Below are 23,724 nucleotides of genomic sequence, written 5' to 3'. Positions count from 1 at the left end.
TCTGTCCCCTGTTTGCTTGCATATATATTTTTTTTTCAGTGAAGACGCAGGAACAATCTTCTGCTCTGCTCTGTCTAGACCTAACCAACAGAAGCCCGATGCTGTTCTAGAACAGTTTGACCTGGATCGGAACTGATTTGAAAGTGTTTGTGTGAAACAGACTGGAAAGACTGGAAACTGACCAAACCGATCAATCCCAGAAATCCAGTCTGCTTTCCAGTTTGATTACTACTGTCTATAGCCCTGTCCCAGGGCGAACCATAGAGAAGACCAACCAGTAACCCTCCTCTTTGTGTCTTTCTCCTCTCCAACTCTTTCAGCTTTGCGTTGCTATTGGAGCGTTGTGCCGCTCCCCTTTCGAGCCCACTGAGTCTGATTAGAGGGCTGGGAGTTGGGATCCCGCCCCCGCAGCTCCTCTTAGGCCACACCTCCCTGCTTCTGGCCCAGTTCAAAGCACAGCTCGCTATCAATCAGCTCGTTGCTGCGAGAAACGTTGCCACCGCCACCAACCCCCCACTACCCTCCCCTCACCCCCATCCTCCTCTTGCTCTCCTCATCAACCTCCTCAAAGCGGCAGCCACCATCAATAACATGTACCGTCCCCTATATAACCCCTTAGGGGGTCAGTACTCTTCACAAGCCCAGAGAACGGCAGCCCAGATGGGGCCTTATGGACTCACACAAGCCCAGTCCGGAATGGACCCTCTGGTGGCCTCCCGCCTGGGTCTGGGCCCTGGGTCTGGTGGTTCCTCTGGTTCTTCCAGTCAGGGGGGCATGATGTCCTCAATGGTGTCCCAGCAAATGGGGTACAACCTGGGGCAGAGATCGGCCGGGATGACCCCGGAGATGGAGACCTCCATAGACCACCACATCCGCTGGGCCAGAGAGGATGTGAGGCTGCTCAGCCAGATGGTGCAGCAGAAACAGAACCAGCAGATCCAACTGGATGCCCGGATTCCTCGCCTGAGTCGTGACCCCAGGGACGAGCTCTTGTCTAGGGGAGGGATGGGTAGCTACACCCCTAGCCGGTCCTCCAACGGCCAGCAGAGCTCCATGGACTCCTGGCCTGGCTACTTGACCCAGTCTGCTTCCTCTAAACTCTTCTCCTCCCCCCTCCCTCAGTCCTCCCCTTCCCCCTCCCAGATGTACCAAAGCCAAACTTCTGGGTTTGGGGGTGCGGGAGAGCTGGGACCCACCTCAAGGGGTTCTGAGGCGTTCATGAGCGTCTCTGCCTCGTCTGCCGCCCCTTGTCCAGCCCGGTACACGTCAGAGTCCGCCAGCAGCATCCTGGCGAGTTTTGGCTTGTCCAACGAGGACCTGAAGCTCCTGAGCCACTACCCAGATGATCAGCTGACCCCAGACAACCTGCCCTTCATCCTCAGAGACATCCGCATCCGTAAGGCCAATAGAACCATGGATGTGGACCATCGGCCCCAGGCTAGCGGCAGACCCAGCCCAGGGTTGGACCACTTAGGTGGAGGACAGAGCAAAGTGATCGATTATGGACATATTGGTGCTACTAAATACGTTGGTTATGATAATGGTGATATCCGATCCGATAGTTACGGCGGGCGAGATCCGCTCACGAAAGAGGCGCTGAAATATGGCGTAGTCAGAGACTCGCCAAGCGGGAACACCGGGACGCCGTACAGCAGTGTTAGAGGTTCCGTGACCTCAGTCCTTTCCAAGCAACGTACCCAACAGCAGCAGACTCACGGCCCTGCCGTCCAGAGTCCCATCTCTCTCCCCGAGAAAGACACAGATGCTCGTGTCGGCCTTCCTCCGCCTTCCAGACTACCCCAAAAGACACTCAAAACCCACGACTCATTTAAAGCAACACCCAAACCTATGAACATCCCTGTCCACGGCGGAGACCAAGGACTCGACCGACTCCTCGCATCACAGAATCGAGGCACTGCTCGGGGCCAGGCTCAGCCCCGGTCCGACCTGGTGGTTCTCAGTGGTGGAGTTGGAGGAGATGCTGGAGGAGTAGTAGGAGTTGGTGTCGGGGTTCCAGGACTCAGGGTTGGAGGTGACCTAGTCGGGGTTCCTCCTCCCACGCCACCCCCCATGTGGCCTCCCTTATTCCCCATCATGAATCCATCGGTTCCCCCTCCCGGTCACGTTCCGGTGACTGGTCCGCCGCCCCGGATGGGTCCACCGCCGTCTATGTTCCAGCAGATGAATGTCCCGCCGCCGATGATGATGATGATGATGCCGAAGAGGTTGCCGACCCCGACCATGATGAGTGATTACTCCGCAGCTTCTCCCAGAATCTTTCCTCATACCTGTTCTCTCTGTAACGTAGAATGTGCCCAGCTAAAGGTGAGTTTTCGCCATACCATAACCTGTCTTGACCAGACCTGGGTTCAAATACTATTTGAAGTCGTTCAAATACTTTGAGCATTTTCTCTAGCCCAGGGCTGTTCAATTCTGGTCCCCGAAGGCAAACACACTACAGTTTTTTGCTTCTACCTGGTATCCCAGGTCTTAATCAATCCCAGATAATTAACTGGGTGTTTTGGCCCTCCAAGAACAGCCCTGCTCCAGCCTGCCTTGATTGCAGTTTCAGGAGTTCAATCAAGTACATATAAAGTATTTGGAATGTCAAATAGTATGTGAACCCAGGTCTGGACCTCCCCATACTGACAATTTGTTGTATCTTTTCAACCTCATGTATCTCAAGACTTCTCTTGTTGAAATGTGTTCCATTTGTTCATTCAAAAACACACGTCTAGCTATGCGATTATCACGTGTTGCCCCACAATGCACGGTGAGTTGAGATGTACTAAAATGGATGAAAAAAATAAGGAAATAAAGTGGGGAAAATGCTTTTTAGAGTAAGATATTTGCAAATGACTTGAGTTGGCTCGAAATATGACGATATATCGAATCCTGGATGCATTCAACATTATTCTATTGTCATTATTGAATACTAATATCATGTCATGAGATTTTTTTGTAGATGTATTTTTTTTTCTCCAAACCTCATTGAAATATTGTCATTTTTATTTGTTTTGTAAAGACCTTGTGTTGACCATCCTTTTATAAGACATTCAGTTATAATTGCAGTTTTATTTGTGACTTTCGATGACCATGATTTGCCTGAGGCAGACTGTTTTGACGACGAGACAACCAACCAGAAGAGGAGAAGCTGCCGGTGGGCCTCCATTTCCGACTCTGTATAAACAACTACCCTTGTTCTTTCAGTAGACCTTTTACCATGGTCAAATTAATGGACGTTTTAGCCAACTACGCCACTAGAATACATTCTTTTTTTTTTTTTACTCAAACCCCTGGATAATACATATCCCCTTATGTCATTACACTGTGTAAACCAATGACCATAACTTACCACACACTCCACTACTAACTAACTTTTCATACAATTTATTTAGTCACTTTGGGAAGTTACTTGTTTTTGGGAAGAAGATGGCTGCCGTGAGAGTGACGAGAGAATCCGTTCCAGAGAATCTACAGAGAAGACCCCAGAAGATTCCAGATGCTGCTTTTCCCATCATTCTTTGCCATACCTACCTAGTGTTTTTCTTGGTAGAACAGGCAGAGAGAGCGTAACTAGCCTATTTTTACCATTACATTTTTTTTTCTGACATTGAACTAACTCCTGCTATGAAAGCAGAGAAATTGACTTTGTGTTAAAAACACACTTTGCACTAGTTGCAAGGTGCAAAAAATGAGGGAAACCAAACGAATATTGAAAGGACTTGATGTAGAGGGGTTTGGGGAAAGTGGTGGTGATTTTGAAGACCCAGACTGACTGTCGTCTATGTCTTTTGCTGTTTTGATCAACAGAACTGGATCGAGCATCAAAACACCGGCCTCCACATCGAGAACTGCCGTCAGCTCAGGAAATCGTTAGTTATTTATCCTCTTTAACATCATTTCTGCCTGGCTCTTTGTCAATTTGTATTTTCTTCAATTCCTTGTGTCCTCTCATCTCCTCCTCAAAGCCCATTGGAGGAGAAAGTCATGGTGGAGGGACTTGATATCGTCTCCTCCAATACAGTTGAGAGGGAGGCGGGGAGATGGGAGGCGAGGAGATGGGAGGCGAGGAGATGGGAGGCGAGGAGATGGGAGGCGAGGAGATGGGAGGCGGGGAGATGGGAGGCGGGGAAAGACGAATTGAAATCTACGTCCAGTGATCACCATCACATTGTAGCTTGTGCTAATCACTGTTTCCTTCTTCCAGGTATCCCGACTGGAACGTGGAAACTGTCACTGTATCAAGGTGAGTCCCCTACCTGTCACTAACTGTCTCTGTATCAGGGTGAGTCCCCTACCTGTCACTAACTGTCTCTGTATCAGGGTGAGTCCCCTACCTGTCACTGTCTCTGTATCAGGGTGAGTCCCCTACCTGTCACTAACTGTCTCTGTATCAGGGTGAGTCCCCTACCTGTCACTAACTGTCTCTGTATCAGGGTGAGTCCCCTACCTGTCACTAACTGTCTCTGTATCAGGGTGAGTCCCCTACCTGTCACTAACTGTCACTGTATCAGGGTGAGTCCCCTACCTGTCACTAACTGTCTCTGTATCAGGGTGAGTCCCCTACCTGTCACTAACTGTCTCTGTATCAGGGTGAGTCCCCTACCTGTCACTAACTGTCTCTGTATCAGGGTGAGTCCCCTACCTGTCACTAACTGTCTCTGTATCAGGGTGGGTCCCCTACCTGTCACTAACTGTCTCTGTATCAGGGTGAGTCCCCTACCTGTCACTAACTGTCACTGTATCAGGGTGAGTCCCCTACCTGTCACTAACTGTCTCTGTATCAGGGTGAGTCCCCTACCTGTCACTGTCTCTGTATCAGGGTGAGTCCCCTACCTGTCACTAACTGTCTCTGTATCAGGGTGAGTCCCCTACCTGTCACTAACTGTCTCTGTATCAGGGTGAGTCCCCTACCTGTCACTAACTGTCTCTGTATCAGGGTGAGTCCCCTACCTGTCACTAACTGTCACTGTATCAGGGTGAGTCCCCTACCTGTCACTAACTGTCTCTGTATCAGGGTGAGTCCCCTACCTGTCACTAACTGTCTCTGTATCAGGGTGAGTCCCCTACCTGTCACTAACTGTCTCTGTATCAGGGTGAGTCCCCTACCTGTCACTAACTGTCTCTGTATCAGGGTGGGTCCCCTACCTGTCACTAACTGTCTCTGTATCAGGGTGAGTCCCCTACCTGTCACTAACTGTCACTGTATCAGGGTGAGTCCCCTACCTGTCACTAACTGTCTCTGTATCAGGGTGAGTCCCCTAACTGTCTCTGTATCAGGGTGAGTCCCCTACCTGTCACTAACTGTCTCTGTATCAGGGTGAGTCCCCTACCTGTCACTAACTATCTCTGTATCAGGGTGAGTCCCCTACCTGTCACTAACTGTCACTGTATCAGGGTGAGTCCCCTACCTGTCACTAACTGTCTCTGTATCAGGGTGAGTCCCCTACCTGTCACTAACTGTCTCTGTATCAGGGTGAGTCCCCTACCTGTCACTAACGGTCTCTGTATCAGGGTGAGTCCCCTACCTGTCACTAACGGTCTCTGTATCAGGGTGAGTCCCCTACCTGTCACTAACGGTCTCTGTATCAGGGTGAGTCCCCTACCTGTCACTAACGGTCTCTGTATCAGGGTGAGTCCCCTACCTGTCACTAACTGTCTCTGTATCAGGGTGAGTCCCCTACCTGTCACTAACTGTCTCTGTATCAGGGTGAGTCCCCTACCTGTCACTAACTGTCTCTGTATCAGGGTGAGTCCCCTACCTGTCACTAACTGTCTCTGTATCAGGGTGGGTCCCCTACCTGTCACTAACTGTCTCTGTATCAGGGTGAGTCCCCTACCTGTCACTAACTGTCTCTGTATCAGGGTGAGTCCCCTACCTGTCACTAACTGTCTCTGTATCAGGGTGAGTCCCCTACCTGTCACTAGCTGTCACTGTATCAGGGTGAGTCCCCTACCTGTCACTAACTGTCACTGTATCAGGGTGAGTCCCCTACCTGTCACTAACTGTCTCTGTATCAGGGTGAGTCCCCTAGCTGTCACTGTCTCTGTGTCAGGGTGAGTCCCCTACCTGTCACTAACGGTCTCTGTATCAGGGTGAGTCCCCTACCTGTCACTAACTGTCTCTGTATCAGAGTGAGTCCCCTACCTGTCACTAACTGTCTCTGTATCAGAGTGAGTCCCCTACCTGTCACTAACTGTCTCTGTATCAGGGTGAGTCCCCTACCTGTCACTAACTGTCTCTGCATCAGGGTGAGTCCCCTACCTGTCACTAACTGTCTCTGTATCAGGGTGAGTCCCCTACCTGTCACTAACTGTCTCTGTATCAGGGTGAGTCCCCTACCTGTCACTAACTGTCACTGTATCAGGGTGAGTCCCCTACCTGTCACTAACTGTCTCTGTATCAGGGTGAGTCCCCTACCTGTCACTAACTGTCTCTGTATCAGGGTGAGTCCCCTACCTGTCACTAACTGTCTCTGTATCAGGGTGAGTCCCCTACCTGTCACTAACTGTCTCTGTATCAGGGTGAGTCCCCTACCTGTCACTAACTGTCTCTGTATCAGGGTGAGTCCCCTACTTGTCACTAACTGTCTCTGTATCAGGGTGAGTCCCCTACCTGTCACTAACTGTCTCTGTATCAGGGTGAGTCCCCTACCTGTCACTAACTGTCTCTGTATCAGGGTGAGTCCCCTACCTGTCACTAACTGTCACTGTATCAGGGTGAGTCCCCTACCTGTCACTGTCACTGTATCAGGGTGAGTCCCCTACCTGTCACTAACTGTCTCTGTATCAGGGTGAGTCCCCTACCTGTCACTAACTGTCACTGTATCAGGGTGAGTCCCCTACCTGTCACTAACTGTCACTGTATCAGGGTGAGTCCCCTACCTGTCACTAACTGTCTCTGTATCAGGGTGAGTCCCCTACCTGTCACTAACTGTCTCTGTATCAGGGTGAGTCCCCTACCTGTCACTAACTGTCTCTGTATCAGGGTGAGTCCCCTACCTGTCACTAACTGTCTCTGTATCAGGGTGAGTCCCCTACCTGTCACTAACTGTCACTGTATCAGGGTGAGTCCCCTACCTGTCACTAACTGTCTCTGTATCAGGGTGAGTCCCCTACCTGTCACTAACTGTCACTGTATCAGGGTGAGTCCCCTACCTGTCACTAACTGTCTCTGTATCAGGGTGAGTCCCCTACCTGTCACTAACTGTCTCTGTATCAGGGTGAGTCCCCTACCTGTCACTAACTGTCTCTGTATCAGGGTGAGTCCCCTACCTGTCACTAACTGTCTCTGTATCAGGGTGAGTCCCCTACCTGTCACTAACGGTCTCTGTATCAGGGTGAGTCCCCTACCTGTCACTAACGGTCTCTGTATCAGGGTGAGTCCCCTACCTGTCACTAACTGTCTCTGTATCAGGGTGAGTCCCCTACCTGTCACTAACTGTCTCTGTATCAGGGTGAGTCCCCTACCTGTCACTAACTGTCACTGTATCAGGGTGAGTCCCCTACCTGTCACTAACTGTCTCTGTATCAGGGTGAGTCCCCTACCTGTCACTAACTGTCTCTGTATCAGGGTGAGTCCCCTACCTGTCACTGTCACTGTATCAGGGTGAGTCCCCTACCTGTCACTAACTGTCTCTGTATCAGGGTGAGTCCCCTACCTGTCACTAACTGTCTCTGTATCAGGGTGAGTCCCCTACCTGTCACTAACTGTCTCTGTATCAGGGTGAGTCCCCTACCTGTCACTAACTGTCTCTGTATCAGGGTGAGTCCCCTACCTGTCACTAACTGTCTCTGTATCAGGGTGAGTCCCCTACCTGTCACTAACTGTCTCTGTATCAGGGTGAGTCCCCTACCTGTCACTAACTGTCTCTGTATCAGGGTGAGTCCCCTACCTGTCACTAACTGTCACTGTATCAGGGTGAGTCCCCTACCTGTCACTAACTGTCTCTGTATCAGGGTGAGTCCCCTAACTGTCTCTGTATCAGGGTGAGTCCCCTACCTGTCACTAACTGTCTCTGTATCAGGGTGAGTCCCCTACCTGTCACTAACTGTCTCTGTATCAGGGTGAGTCCCCTACCTGTCACTAACTGTCACTGTATCAGGGTGAGTCCCCTACCTGTCACTAACTGTCTCTGTATCAGGGTGAGTCCCCTACCTGTCACTAACTGTCTCTGTATCAGGGTGAGTCCCCTAACTGTCTCTGTATCAGGGTGAGTCCCCTACCTGTCACTAACTGTCTCTGTATCAGGGTGAGTCCCCTACCTGTCACTAACTGTCTCTGTATCAGGGTGAGTCCCCTACCTGTCACTAACTGTCACTGTATCAGGGTGAGTCCCCTACCTGTCACTAACTGTCTCTGTATCAGGGTGAGTCCCCTACCTGTCACTAACTGTCTCTGTATCAGGGTGAGTCCCCTACCTGTCACTAACGGTCTCTGTATCAGGGTGAGTCCCCTACCTGTCACTAACGGTCTCTGTATCAGGGTGAGTCCCCTACCTGTCACTAACGGTCTCTGTATCAGGGTGAGTCCCCTACCTGTCACTAACTGTCTCTGTATCAGGGTGAGTCCCCTACCTGTCACTAACTGTCTCTGTATCAGGGTGAGTCCCCTACCTGTCACTAACTGTCTCTGTATCAGGGTGAGTCCCCTACCTGTCACTAACTGTCTCTGTATCAGGGTGAGTCCCCTACCTGTCACTAACTGTCTCTGTATCAGGGTGAGTCCCCTACCTGTCACTAACTGTCTCTGTATCAGGGTGAGTCCCCTACCTGTCACTAACTGTCTCTGTATCAGGGTGAGTCCCCTACCTGTCACTAACTGTCTCTGTATCAGGGTGAGTCCCCTACCTGTCACTAACTGTCTCTGTATCAGGGTGAGTCCCCTACCTGTCACTAACTGTCTCTGTATCAGGGTGAGTCCCCTACCTGTCACTAACTGTCACTGTATCAGGGTGAGTCCCCTACCTGTCACTAACTGTCACTGTATCAGGGTGAGTCCCCTACCTGTCACTAACTGTCTCTGTATCAGGGTGAGTCCCCTACCTGTCACTAACTGTCACTGTATCAGGGTGAGTCCCCTACCTGTCACTAACTGTCACTGTATCAGGGTGAGTCCCCTACCTGTCACTAACTGTCTCTATCAGGGTGAGTCCCCTACCTGTCACTAACTGTCACTGTATCAGGGTGAGTCCCCTACCTGTCACTAACTGTCTCTGTATCAGGGTGAGTCCCCTACCTGTCACTAACTGTCTCTGTATCAGGGTGAGTCCCCTACCTGTCACTAACTGTCTCTGTATCAGGGTGAGTCCCCTACCTGTCACTAACTGTCTCTGTATCAGGGTGAGTCCCCTACCTGTCACTAACGGTCTCTGTATCAGGGTGAGTCCCCTACCTGTCACTAACTGTCTCTGTATCAGGGTGAGTCCCCTACCTGTCACTAACTGTCTCTGTATCAGGGTGAGTCCCCTACCTGTCACTAACTGTCTCTGTATCAGGGTGAGTCCCCTACCTGTCACTAACTGTCACTGTATCAGGGTGAGTCCCCTACCTGTCACTAACTGTCTCTGTATCAGGGTGAGTCCCCTACCTGTCACTAACTGTCTCTGTATCAGGGTGAGTCCCCTACCTGTCACTGTCACTGTATCAGGGTGAGTCCCCTACCTGTCACTAACTGTCTCTGTATCAGGGTGAGTCCCCTACCTGTCACTAACTGTCTCTGTATCAGGGTGAGTCCCCTACCTGTCACTAACTGTCTCTGTATCAGGGTGAGTCCCCTACCTGTCACTAACTGTCTCTGTATCAGGGTGAGTCCCCTACCTGTCACTAACTGTCTCTGTATCAGGGTGAGTCCCCTACCTGTCACTAACTGTCTCTGTATCAGGGTGAGTCCCCTACCTGTCACTAACTGTCTCTGTATCAGGGTGAGTCCCCTACCTGTCACTAACTGTCACTGTATCAGGGTGAGTCCCCTACCTGTCACTAACTGTCTCTGTATCAGGGTGAGTCCCCTAACTGTCTCTGTATCAGGGTGAGTCCCCTACCTGTCACTAACTGTCTCTGTATCAGGGTGAGTCCCCTACCTGTCACTAACTGTCTCTGTATCAGGGTGAGTCCCCTACCTGTCACTAACTGTCACTGTATCAGGGTGAGTCCCCTACCTGTCACTAACTGTCTCTGTATCAGGGTGAGTCCCCTACCTGTCACTAACTGTCTCTGTATCAGGGTGAGTCCCCTAACTGTCTCTGTATCAGGGTGAGTCCCCTACCTGTCACTAACTGTCTCTGTATCAGGGTGAGTCCCCTACCTGTCACTAACTGTCTCTGTATCAGGGTGAGTCCCCTACCTGTCACTAACTGTCACTGTATCAGGGTGAGTCCCCTACCTGTCACTAACTGTCTCTGTATCAGGGTGAGTCCCCTACCTGTCACTAACTGTCTCTGTATCAGGGTGAGTCCCCTACCTGTCACTAACGGTCTCTGTATCAGGGTGAGTCCCCTACCTGTCACTAACGGTCTCTGTATCAGGGTGAGTCCCCTACCTGTCACTAACGGTCTCTGTATCAGGGTGAGTCCCCTACCTGTCACTAACTGTCTCTGTATCAGGGTGAGTCCCCTACCTGTCACTAACTGTCTCTGTATCAGGGTGAGTCCCCTACCTGTCACTAACTGTCTCTGTATCAGGGTGAGTCCCCTACCTGTCACTAACTGTCTCTGTATCAGGGTGAGTCCCCTACCTGTCACTAACTGTCTCTGTATCAGGGTGAGTCCCCTACCTGTCACTAACTGTCTCTGTATCAGGGTGAGTCCCCTACCTGTCACTAACTGTCTCTGTATCAGGGTGAGTCCCCTACCTGTCACTAACTGTCTCTGTATCAGGGTGAGTCCCCTACCTGTCACTAACTGTCTCTGTATCAGGGTGAGTCCCCTACCTGTCACTAACTGTCACTGTATCAGGGTGAGTCCCCTACCTGTCACTAACTGTCACTGTATCAGGGTGAGTCCCCTACCTGTCACTAACTGTCTCTGTATCAGGGTGAGTCCCCTACCTGTCACTAACTGTCACTGTATCAGGGTGAGTCCCCTACCTGTCACTAACTGTCACTGTATCAGGGTGAGTCCCCTACCTGTCACTAACTGTCTCTGTATCAGGGTGAGTCCCCTACCTGTCACTAACTGTCTCTGTATCAGGGTGAGTCCCCTACCTGTCACTAACTGTCTCTGTATCAGGGTGAGTCCCCTACCTGTCACTAACTGTCACTGTATCAGGGTGAGTCCCCTACCTGTCACTAACTGTCTCTGTATCAGGGTGAGTCCCCTACCTGTCACTAACTGTCACTGTATCAGGGTGAGTCCCCTACCTGTCACTAACTGTCTCTGTATCAGGGTGAGTCCCCTACCTGTCACTGTCTCTGTATCAGGGTGAGTCCCCTACCTGTCACTAACTGTCTCTGTATCAGGGTGAGTCCCCTACCTGTCACTAACTGTCTCTGTGTCAGGGTGAGTCCCCTACCTGTCACTAACGGTCTCTGTATCAGGGTGAGTCCCCTACCTGTCACTAACTGTCTCTGTATCAGAGTGAGTCCCCTACCTGTCACTAACTGTCTCTGTATCAGAGTGAGTCCCCTACCTGTCACTAACTGTCTCTGTATCAGGGTGAGTCCCCTACCTGTCACTAACTGTCTCTGTATCAGGGTGAGTCCCCTACCTGTCACTAACTGTCTCTGTATCAGGGTGAGTCCCCTACCTGTCACTAACTGTCACTGTATCAGGGTGAGTCCCCTACCTGTCACTAACTGTCTCTGTATCAGGGTGAGTCCCCTACCTGTCACTAACTGTCTCTGTATCAGGGTGAGTCCCCTACCTGTCACTAACTGTCTCTGTATCAGGGTGAGTCCCCTACCTGTCACTAACTGTCTCTGTATCAGGGTGAGTCCCCTACCTGTCACTAACTGTCTCTGTATCAGGGTGAGTCCCCTACTTGTCACTAACTGTCTCTGTATCAGGGTGAGTCCCCTACCTGTCACTAACTGTCTCTGTATCAGGGTGAGTCCCCTACCTGTCACTAACTGTCTCTGTATCAGGGTGAGTCCCCTACCTGTCACTAACTGTCACTGTATCAGGGTGAGTCCCCTACCTGTCACTAACTGTCTCTGTATCAGGGTGAGTCCCCTACCTGTCACTAACTGTCACTGTATCAGGGTGAGTCCCCTACCTGTCACTAACTGTCACTGTATCAGGGTGAGTCCCCTACCTGTCACTAACTGTCTCTGTATCAGGGTGAGTCCCCTACCTGTCACTAACTGTCTCTGTATCAGGGTGAGTCCCCTACCTGTCACTAACTGTCTCTGTATCAGGGTGAGTCCCCTACCTGTCACTAACTGTCTCTGTATCAGGGTGAGTCCCCTACCTGTCACTAACTGTCTCTGTATCAGGGTGAGTCCCCTACCTGTCACTAACTGTCTCTGTATCAGGGTGAGTCCCCTACCTGTCACTAACTGTCTCTGTATCAGGGTGAGTCCCCTACCTGTCACTAACTGTCTCTGTATCAGGGTGAGTCCCCTACCTGTCACTAACTGTCTCTGTATCAGGGTGAGTCCCCTACCTGTCACTAACTGTCTCTGTATCAGGGTGAGTCCCCTACCTGTCACTAACTGTCTCTGTATCAGGGTGAGTCCCCTACCTGTCACTAACTGTCTCTGTATCAGGGTGAGTCCCCTACCTGTCACTAACGGTCTCTGTATCAGGGTGAGTCCCCTACCTGTCACTAACTGTCTCTGTATCAGGGTGAGTCCCCTACCTGTCACTAACTGTCTCTGTATCAGGGTGAGTCCCCTACCTGTCACTAACTGTCTCTGTATCAGGGTGAGTCCCCTACCTGTCACTAACTGTCACTGTATCAGGGTGAGTCCCCTACCTGTCACTAACTGTCTCTGTATCAGGGTGAGTCCCCTACCTGTCACTAACTGTCTCTGTATCAGGGTGAGTCCCCTACCTGTCACTTTCACTGTATCAGGGTGAGTCCCCTACCTGTCACTAACTGTCTCTGTATCAGGGTGAGTCCCCTACCTGTCACTAACTGTCTCTGTATCAGGGTGAGTCCCCTACCTGTCACTAACTGTCTCTGTATCAGGGTGAGTCCCCTACCTGTCACTAACTGTCTCTGTATCAGGGTGAGTCCCCTACCTGTCACTGTACCAGGGTGAGTCCCCTACCTGTCACTAACTGTCTCTGTATCAGGGTGAGTCCCCTACCTGTCACTAACTGTCTCTGTATCAGGGTGAGTCCCCTACCTGTCACTAACTGTCTCTGTATCAGGGTGAGTCCCCTACCTGTCACTAACTGTCTCTGTATCAGGGTGAGTCCCCTACCTGTCACTAACTGTCACTGTATCAGGGTGAGTCCCCTACCTGTCACTAACTGTCTCTGTATCAGGGTGAGTCCCCTACCTGTCACTAACTGTCTCTGTATCAGGGTGAGTCCCCTACCTGTCACTAACTGTCACTGTATCAGGGTGAGTCCCCTACCTGTCACTAACTGTCTCTGTATCAGAGTGAGTCCCTTACCTGTCACTAACTGTCTCTGTATCAGGGTGAGTCCCCTACCTGTCACTAACTGTCACTGTATCAGGGTGAGTCCCCTACCTGTCACTAACTGTCTCTGTATCAGGGTGAGTCCCCTACCTGTCACTAACTGTCTCTGTATCAGGGTGAGTCCCCTACCTGTCACTAACTGTCTCTGTATCAGGGTGAGTCCCCTACCTGTCACTAACTGTCTCTGTATCAGGGTGAGTCCCCTACCTGTCACTAACTGTCTCTGTATCAGGGTGAGTCCCCTACCTGTCACTAACTGTCTCTGTATCAGGGTGAGTCCCCTACCTGTCACTAACTGTCTCTGTATCAGGGTGAGTCCCCTACCTGTCACTAACTGTCACTGTATCAGGGTGAGTCCCCTACCTGTCACTAACTGTCTCTGTATCAGGGTGAGTCCCCTACCTGTCACTAACTGTCTCTGTATCAGGGTGAGTCCCCTACCTGTCACTGTCACTGTATCAGGGTGAGTCCCCTACCTGTCACTAACTGTCTCTGTATCAGGGTGAGTCCCCTACCTGTCACTAACTGTCTCTGTATCAGGGTGAGTCCCCTACCTGTCACTAACTGTCTCTGTATCAGGGTGAGTCCCCTACCTGTCACTAACTGTCTCTGTATCAGGGTGAGTCCCCTACCTGTCACTGTATCAGGGTGAGTCCCCTACCTGTCACTAACTGTCTCTGTATCAGGGTGAGTCCCCTACCTGTCACTTACTGTCTCTGTATCAGGGTGAGTCCCCTACCTGTCACTAACTGTCACTGTATCAGGGTGAGTCCCCTACCTGTCACTAACTGTCTCTGTATCAGGGTGAGTCCCCTACCTGTCACTAACTGTCTCTGTATCAGGGTGAGTCCCCTACCTGTCACTAACTGTCTCTGTATCAGGGTGAGTCCCCTACCTGTCACTAACTGTCTCTGTATCAGGGTGAGTCCCCTACCTGTCACTAACTGTCTCTGTATCAGGGTGAGTCCCCTACCTGTACTACCTGTACTGTGTTCGAAAGTAGAAGATGAGAGAACTTCATCCCTATGATGGTCATCGCCTGACTCAATGCTTAGCAGGTTAAGTCTTTAAAATGAGATCTAATTTATAGTTCAGAATCATCCAGAATAACTTAATCCTTTCTCTCCCTCTCCTCCCCCCCTTCTCTCCCTCTCCTCCCCCCCTTCTCTCCCTTTCTCTTTCTCCCTCTTCCCCTCGCTCACCCCTTTCCTCCCCCTTTCTCCCCCTTACTCTCCTTCTCTCCCTCTCTCCCCCCTCCTCTCTCTCCAGCCATGCTCCCAGTAGTAATGACATCAGCCAGTCGTCCTCCAAACGCCGTAAAACACGCTCCACCTCCCGTTCTCCATCCTGGTCTCGCTCTCCTTCTCCTCGCCTCTCCTCTTACCACACCACTTCCTCCTCCGCTACTCGCCGCCCTCGATCCAGGGAACGATCCCGCTCCCGGGAACGTAGACACAACGCCACCACACGCCGTTCCCGGTCACCTGGTTCACGCCGGGAGCGTGACCCTCCGGCGTCTTCTTCACACTGGGATCGAGAACGTCGGCGTTCCCGCTCGCCCCGGACAACCTCTTCATCCCGGAGGTAAGATAACAACAGAACAAGTCAATAGACTGTTGTAGTGCTTTTTACATTTTATTTTACATTAAAAAAAGGATCTAAAATAAATGTGTTGTGTTCAGATGAATGAGGCTACTCTATGGATTTTAAATGTCTATATTTTATATCTGAATATTTGAATGTCTAATAAAATTCATTCAAGTAATCTAATGAATGAATTCATCCAGGTTGCGTTGTAGGAGCTATGAGCGGGAGACCAGGAGGAGCAGCCCTTCAGGAGGAGGTGGGAGGAGCAGACAGCAGAAGTCTAACAGTGCTGAGAGACTGGCCAAGAAACTACTGGAGTCATCTGGTGAGAGACACACACACACACACACACACACACACACTGGTAAGACCGAGAGAGAGGGAAACAATTATCGTGCTCACACGAGGCTAAGCCCGGGGCTAAGCGAGTGTTCACACTTGCACATTCTAAAGTGGGCTAGCACCGACCTTCGCCCAGGGCTAGCTGGCCCTGTTCTGGAGCAAGGTAAGCACACGACTTTTCGGGGCCAATCAGAGTTCCATTGTCACCTAATTTGAATATTCTACTCCAGAAAAGTGAACCCAGGGCCAGTCTTAGCCTGAAGGGGCTGATAATGCAGTGTGAAAAGGTCCAATGAATCTCAATGGTATTTCCTTGATTCCTCTCACCTTTCAAAGCTCATTGGAGGAAAAGGTCAGAGGGGAGGAACCTCAGCTGGACTTTCTTTGACCACACCCTGACCCATGCCCATGTCTCCCCCTCTCCTTCTAACTGGCCTCTCTTTGACCACACCCTGACCCATGCCCATGTCTCCCCCTCTCCTTCCAACTGGCCTCTCTTTGACCACACCCTGACCCATGTCTCCCCCTCTCCTTCCAACTGGCCTCTCTTTGACCACACCCTGACCCATGTCTCCCCCTCTCCTTCCAACTGGCCTCTCTTTGACCACACCCTGACCCATGTCTCCCCCTCTCCTTCCAACTGGCCTCTCTTTGACCACACCCTGACCCATGTCTCCCCCTCTCCTTCCAACTGGCCTCTCTTTGACCACACCCTGACCCATGCCTCCCCCTCTCCTTCCAACTGGCCTCTCTTTGACCACACCCTGACCCATGTCTCCCCCTCTCCTTCCAACTGGCCTCTCTTTGACCACACCCTGACCCATGTCTCCCCCTCTCCTTCCAACTGGCCTCTCTTTGACCACACCCTGACCCATGCCCATGTCTCCCCCTCTCCTTCCAACTGGCCTCTCTTTGACCACACCCTGACCCATGTCTCCCCCTCTCCTTCCAACTGGCCTCTCTTTGACCACACCCTGACCCATGCCTCCCCCTCTCCTTCCAACTGGCCTCTCTTTGACCACACCCTGACCCATGCCTCCCCCTCTCCTTCTAACTGGCCTCTCTTTGACCACACCCTGACCCATGCCTCCCCCTCTCCTTCCAACTGGCCTCTCTTTGACCACACCCTGACCCATGCCCATGTCTCCCCCTCTCCTTCCAACTGGCCTCTCTTTGACCACACCCTGACCCATGCCTCCCCCTCTCCTTCCAACTGGCCTCTCTTTGACCACACCCTGACCCATGCCTCCCCCTCTCCTTCTAACTGGCCTCTCTTTGACCACACCCTGACCCATGCCTCCCCCTCTCCTTCCAACTGGCCTCTCTTTGACCACACCCTGACCCATGCCCATGTCTCCCCCTCTCCTTCCAACTGGCCTCTCTTTGACCACACCCTGACCCATGCCTCCCCCTCTCCTTCCAACTGGCCTCTCTTTGACCACACCCTGACCCATGCCCATGTCTCCCCCTCTCCTTCCAACTGGCCTCTCTTTGACCACACCCTGACCCATGCCTCCCCCTCTCCTTCCAACTGGCCTCTCTTTGACCACACCCTGACCCATGTCTCCCCCTCTCCTTCCAACTGGCCTCTCTTTGACCACACCCTGACCCATGCCCATGCCTCCCCCTCTCCTTCCAACTGGCCTCTCTTTGACCACACCCTGACCCATGCCTCCCCCTCTCCTTCCAACTGGCCTCTCTTTGACCACACCCTGACCCATGCCCATGTCTCCCCCTCTCCTTCCAACTGGCCTCTCTTTGACCACACCCTGACCCATGCCCATGTCTCCCCCTCTCCTTCCAACTGGCCTCTCTTTGACCACACCCTGACCCATGTCTCCCCCTCTCCTTCCAACTGGCCTCTCTTTGACCACACCCTGACCCATGTCTCCCCCTCTCCTTCCAACTGGCCTCTCTTTGACCACACCCTGACCCATGTCTCCCCCTCTCCTTCCAACTGGCCTCTCTTTGACCACACCCTGACCCATGCCCATGTCTCCCCCTCTCCTTCCAACTGGCCTCTCTTTGACCACACCCTGACCCATGTCTCCCCCTCTCCTTCCAACTGGCCTCTCTTTGACCACACCCTGACCCATGTCTCCCCCTCTCCTTCCAACTGGCCTCTCTTTGACCACACCCTGACCCATGCCTCCCCCTCTCCTTCCAACTGGCCTCTCTTTGACCACACCCTGACCCATGCCCATGCCTCCCCCTCTCCTTCCAACTGGCCTCTCTTTGACCACACCCTGACCCATGTCTCCCCCTCTCCTTCCAACTGGCCTCTCTTTGACCACACCCTGACCCATGCCCATGCCTCCCCCTCTCCTTCCAACTGGCCTCTCTTTGACCACACCCTGACCCATGTCTCCCCCTCTCCTTCCAACTGGCCTCTCTTTGACCACACCCTGACCCATGCCCATGTCTCCCCCTCTCCTTCCAACTGGCCTCTCTTTGACCACACCCTGACCCATGTCTCCCCCTCTCCTTCCAACTGACCTCTCTTTGACCACACCCTGACCCATGCCTCCCCCTCTCCTTCCAACTGGCCTCTCTTTGACCACACCCTGACCCATGCCCATGCCTCCCCCTCTCCTTCCAACTGGCCTCTCTTTGACCACACCCTGACCCATGTCTCCCCCTCTCCTTCCAACTGGCCTCTCTTTGACCACACCCTGACCCATGTCTCCCCCTCTCCTTCCAACTGGCCTCTCTTTGACCACACACACACACTAACCCATCCCTTGGTATTTCCAGCTGGTCTCTCCCTGACTGAGAACACCAGTCTAGAAGTTATGATGCAGTCCCTCGCCCCCGCGCTCCTGGCAGAGCTCGCCAAGAAGAAGGGAGCCACGTCCTCCAAGGGAGGTGCCAGCAGGAGGGGCCGCCCCTCCTCTCGGAAGACTGAAACGGGAATGTCTAAGGGAAGCAAGGCAGGCACAGGATCTGGAAGGTCATCAACCAGGAAGTCCTCCTCGCCGTCCAAATCCTCCAGCGCCGCTTCTTCCAAGGTATGTGCTTGTGTGATTTATTTTTAAAAAATCTTCTGATTTTTAAATAACTCTAGGACCCTCCACATAGTGAAGACATAAGATATGTTGTCATTGTGGTGGATGTTCTGAAGGGCTTACATTCACTCCCCTATTATCGAATGTTCAATATTAGCATCGCTGGGGGCGGCAGCTCTGTGCCTAAACATGACAATCTACTAACATAACTTAAGCACACCCGTCGTAGTAAAGGTCTAACTATGGTACGGACTACCTTGCGGCACAGCTGCGTCCCCGACGTAGCGTTTTCACCCCCTCTCCCGCCGCACACCTCCTCCCTTGTGCTTCTCTGCCTGTGTGCGTCACCGTTGCTGTGACTTCCGTTGCCAGACAGCTTCTCCCGCTCTCGTTTGTGGCAGAATTGATTGGGAATAGTCGATTTAAAATGCTATCAACACAATATAAACCTTTTGTCAACTCCCCAAAGGCAGCCTGAAAAATAGCTGAATTTGTCGCTCAAATTTGTTACCAATAAAAGTCACTGGAGAGGTCTGAGTACTCTAAACGGCAACACTGGATGATGTGCATTTGACTTTGGCTGAGTTGGCGCAAATTCACATTCGATCAGAAAACCGGGTCGGACCATCTTGGTAGGGGGGGCGGCGGCCGTTGCCCATTGGTCAGCCAAATGCTCAATATAGATTATGACAACAGAGAAATGGCGCAAAAGTCATTTTAAAAAATCAGGCCCATGGGCCCCTGGCTGTGTCCATAAAAAGAAGTGTGTGTATACAGTTAATTTGGAAAGTATTCAGACCCCTTGAGTTTTCCCACATTTTGTCACGTTACAGCCTTATTCTAAAATTGACTTAAATGTTTTTTTTCTCTCATTAATCTACACACAATACCCCATAATGACAAAGCAAAAACAGGTTTTTAGAAATGTTTGCCAATTTCTTTTTTTTTAAACCCGGAAATATCACAGTATTCAGACCCTTTACTCAGTACTTTGTTGAAGCGCCGTTGGCAGCGATTACAGCCTCAAGTCTTCTTGGGTATGACGCTACAATCTTGGCACACCTGTATGTGCTTCTCCCATTCTTCTCTGCAGATCCTCTCAAGCTCTGTCAGGATGGATGGGGAGCGTCGCTGCCCAGCTATTTTCAGGTCTCTCCAGAGATGTTTGATCGGGTTCAAGTCCGGGCTCTGGCTGGGCCACGCAAGGACATTGAGACTTGTCCCGAAGTCACTCCTGCGTTGTCTTGGCTGTGTGCTTAGGGTCGTTGTCCTGTTGCAAGGTGAACCTTCTCCCCAGTCTGAGATCCTGAGCGCTCTGGAGCAGGTTTTCATCAAGGATCTCTCTGTACTTTGCTCTATTCATCTTTCCCTCGATCCTGACTCCCAGTCCCTGCCTGAAAAACATCCCCACAGCATGACGCTGCCACCTCCATGCTTCACCGTAGTGATGGTGCCAGGTTTCCTCTGGACGTAACACTTCAAGTTCGAGTTCAGTCTTGGTTTCATCAGACCAGAAAATCTTGTTTCTAGGAAGAGTCTTGGTGGTTCCAAACTTCTTCCTTTTAAGAATGATGGAGGCCACTGTGTTCTTGGGGACCTTCAATGCTGCAGACATTTTTTGGTACCCTTCCCCAGATCTGTGCCTCGACACAGTCCTGTCTCGGAGCTCTACGGACAATTCCTTCAACCTCATGGCTTGGTTTTTGCTCTGACGTGCACTGTCAACTATATAGACAGATGTGTGTGTGCCTTTCCAAATCATGTCCAATTAATTGAATTTACCACAGGTGGACGCCAATCAAGTTGTAGAAACATCTCAAGGATGATCAATGGAAACAGGATGTACCTGAGATCAATATTGAGTTCCACAGACATGTGACTAACAAATGGAATGATGTGTACCTGAACAAAGGGGGGGAGGTCAAAATCAAAGTAACAGTCAGTATCTGGCCACCAGCTGCATTAAGTACTGCAGTGCATCTCCTCCTCATGGACTCCACCAGATTTGCCAGTTCTTGCTGTGAGATGTTACCCCACTCTTCCACCAAGGCACCTGCAAGTTCCCGTACATTTCTGTGGGGAATGTCCCTAGCCCTCACCCTCCGATCCAACAGGTCCCAGACGCGCTCAATGGGATTGAGATCCGGGCTCTTTGCTGGCCATGGCTGAACACTGACATTCCTGTCTTGCAGGAAATCACGCACAGAACGAGCAGTATGGCTGGTGGCATTGTCATGCTGGAGGGTCATGTCATGATGAGCCTGCAGGAAGGGTACCACATGAGGGAGGAGGATGTCTTCCCTGTAACGCACAGCGTTGAGATTGCCTGCAATGACAACAAGCTCAGTCCGATGATGCTGTGACACACCGCCCCAGACCATGACGGACCCTCCACCTCCAAATCGATCCCGCTCCAGAGTACAGGCCTCGGTGTAACGCTCATTCCTTCGACGATAAACGCGAATCCGACCATCACCCCTGGTGAGACAAAACCGCGACTTGTCAGTGAATAGCACTTTTTGCCAGTCCTGTCTGGTCCAGTGACAGTGGGTTTGTGTCCATAGGCGATGTTGTTGCCGGTGATGTCTGGTGAGGACCAGTCTTACAACAGGCCTACAAGCCTTCAGTCCAGCCTCTCTCAGCCTATTGCGGACAGTCTTAGCACTGATGGAGGGATTGTGCAACTCGGGCAGTTGTTGTTGCCATCCTGTACCTGTTCCGCAGGTGTGTGATTCGGATGTACATGGAAGCCTTTAGCCTAGTGTACTTACTTACATTTACATTTTACATTTTAGTCATTTAGCAGACGCTCTTATCCGGAGCGACTTACAGGAGCAATTAGGGTTAAGTGCCTTGCTCAAGGGCACGTCGGCTCGGGGATTAGAACCGGCGACCTTTCGGTTACTGGCACAACGCTCTTAACCACTAAGCTACACTAAGCCCACACCTACTTCACACAGTTGACAAAATTTAAAAGCACATGCATAATTGACACTGCTGACCTGCCCGAATGCGGTTAAGCCTAAAATAACGTGTGTCTCTTTGAGCAGTCACAAATTTTGCATAGGCATGTCTGTCACAGACGAAGTCTGTTAGCATTTCCCCTCATGCCTCTGAATGATGTAGACTCGAGGCTGTAATCACTGCCAAAGGTGCTTCAACAAAGTACTGAGTAAAGGGTCTGAATACTTACGTAAATGTGATATTTCAGTTTTATTTTAAATAAAATGTCTAACCTGTTATTGCTTTGTCATTATGGGGTGTTGTGTGTAGATTGATGAGGGGAACCCCCCCCCCCAAATGTAATGAAAGGTTGAATAAGGCTGTAATGTAACACAAATCTGGAAAAAGTGAAGGGGTCTGAATACTTTGCGACTGCTCTGTATTGGACCATGAATGTAGCCTATGCATGGTTCATAGTATCACCTATGCTGTTAGCAATGAGCATTATCACCTGTAGCCCCACTGGTGCAGCATAGTGGTTATAGATAAATGGGATGAAGCAGGGGGTTGGCGATCTGCATGTACCCTGTTGGGCTAATCATTAGTAGAGTCCTGCATCGGGTCGTACACCCACCTTAATCCTACTACGTACACCCACGGTTCCCCACAGGTGGAATGATTTTTATTTTTATTTTTTTCTTCTCTCGAACCCTTTTCAAGATAATAGACTATTGAAAAAACCTTATGTTCCCTCTCCAACACGTTGCCAAGTTTACTTTCCCAGGATAGCTGATGCAGAGACCAGAGAAATAAAAAAGATTACGATAAGGGAATAGACGACAACATCATCACCGTGGAAACCGGTGCTGCGCGGGTCAAATCCCCAGTTTGGAAGGACAACGCGGTAGATGGATACACAGCCTGCACAAAGGGCAGGTAGGCCTGATTGTTTTCGATAATTCAGTTAATTATCAGTGAGTTATTACTTTAATTCAGGCTTCCGTTCATACGCAGGCCATACACAGAGTAAACCAGTGCAGCTGGTAATAGTTAGAGTAGTCTACTAAATAAATGTAGCCTCTTTTTGCGGCCTGTATTCCGTCATGGGAATTTCCTCCCTATGGCACTCGTGACTTGAATGCCGCCTCGGAATATTTCTCTCCCATAAAAACGTTACAACAACCCGACGAGGTAAATAGATCAACTGTTCTACTATGGAGTTGTCCGATTGTTACTCGTTTTGTTTGCAGAGGAAGTCATGTGGAATGTTCCAGCTTCTTCAAAGTGCACCTCTGCAGATATTTGTAAAAAATAAAATAAATAAAATATGTAAAATGTTATTTTGCCGTGGTGGCACAGCTAAATGATTGCAGCAGAAACACTGATGGACATTTGGAGCCTTGACAGACCGAGACTACTCAAGGACAATATAAAAACACTAACAACAAACAACTTCCTCATCGTCTCCCCTCTTTCTCTTTTGGCTTCAACCATTTGGAGATCATATAAACGCTAACAATTCAAAATGTCTATTTTCCCAGACTAATAAGGGAGCCCCAGGGACATCGGCTCACTAACGAGACTATAGAATATCCCCCCCACACACGGCTCACTAACGAGACTATAGAATATCCCCCCGACACACAGCTCACTAACGAGACTATAGAATATCCCCCCCACACACAGCTCACTAACGAGTCTATAGAATATCCCCCCACAGCTCACTAACGAGACTATAGAATATCCCCCCCACACACAGCTCACTAACGAGTCTATAGAATATCCCCCCACAGCTCACTAACGAGACTATAGAATATCCCCCCACACACAGCTCGCTAACGAGACTATAGAATATCCCCCCACAGCTCACTAACGAGACTATAGAATATCCCCCGACACACAGCTCACTAACGAGACTATAGAATATCCCCCCACACACAGCTCACTAACGAGACTATAGAATATCCCCCCGACATACAGCTCACTAACGAGACTATAGAATATCCCCCCACACACAGCTCACTAACGAGACTATAGAATATCCCCCCACACACAGCTCACTAACGAGACTATAGAATATCCCCCCACACACAGCTCACTAACGAGACTATAGAATATCCCCCCGACACACAGCTCACTAACGAGGCTATAGAATATCCCCCCACACACAGCTCACTAACGAGACTATAGAATATCCCCCCACACACAGATCACTAACGAGACTATAGAATATCCCCCCACACACAGCTCACT

The 23,724-nt window shown here is 50.8% G+C and overlaps 1 protein-coding gene across 1 annotated transcript in view; it reads left to right on the top strand.

Annotated features, from left to right (window-relative positions):
• The first annotated feature begins 265 nt into the window (after positions 1–265).
• The window catches only part of LOC311123144 (uncharacterized protein), a 50,167-nt gene continuing 26,708 nt past the window's right edge, over positions 266–23,724 (top strand). Inside the window, exons 1-6 of the mRNA XM_084197411.1 lie at positions 266–2,325; positions 3,814–3,875; positions 4,211–4,249; positions 14,864–15,178; positions 15,382–15,506; positions 18,278–18,531. Of these exons, the coding sequence (XP_084053537.1) occupies positions 592–2,325; positions 3,814–3,875; positions 4,211–4,249; positions 14,864–15,178; positions 15,382–15,506; positions 18,278–18,531 (2,529 nt within the window). The 5' untranslated portion in view covers positions 266–591. The remainder of the gene's footprint in view (positions 2,326–3,813; positions 3,876–4,210; positions 4,250–14,863; positions 15,179–15,381; positions 15,507–18,277; positions 18,532–23,724) is intronic.

The sequence above is a fragment of the Coregonus lavaretus genome (assembly GCF_964263955.1).
Source record: "Coregonus lavaretus genome assembly, contig: HAP1_SCAFFOLD_2269, whole genome shotgun sequence".
NCBI classification, from domain to species: domain Eukaryota; kingdom Metazoa; phylum Chordata; class Actinopteri; order Salmoniformes; family Salmonidae; genus Coregonus; species Coregonus lavaretus.
The sequence above is the reverse complement of the archived record's forward strand: the minus strand, read 5'-3'. Positions and strand labels throughout refer to the sequence as shown.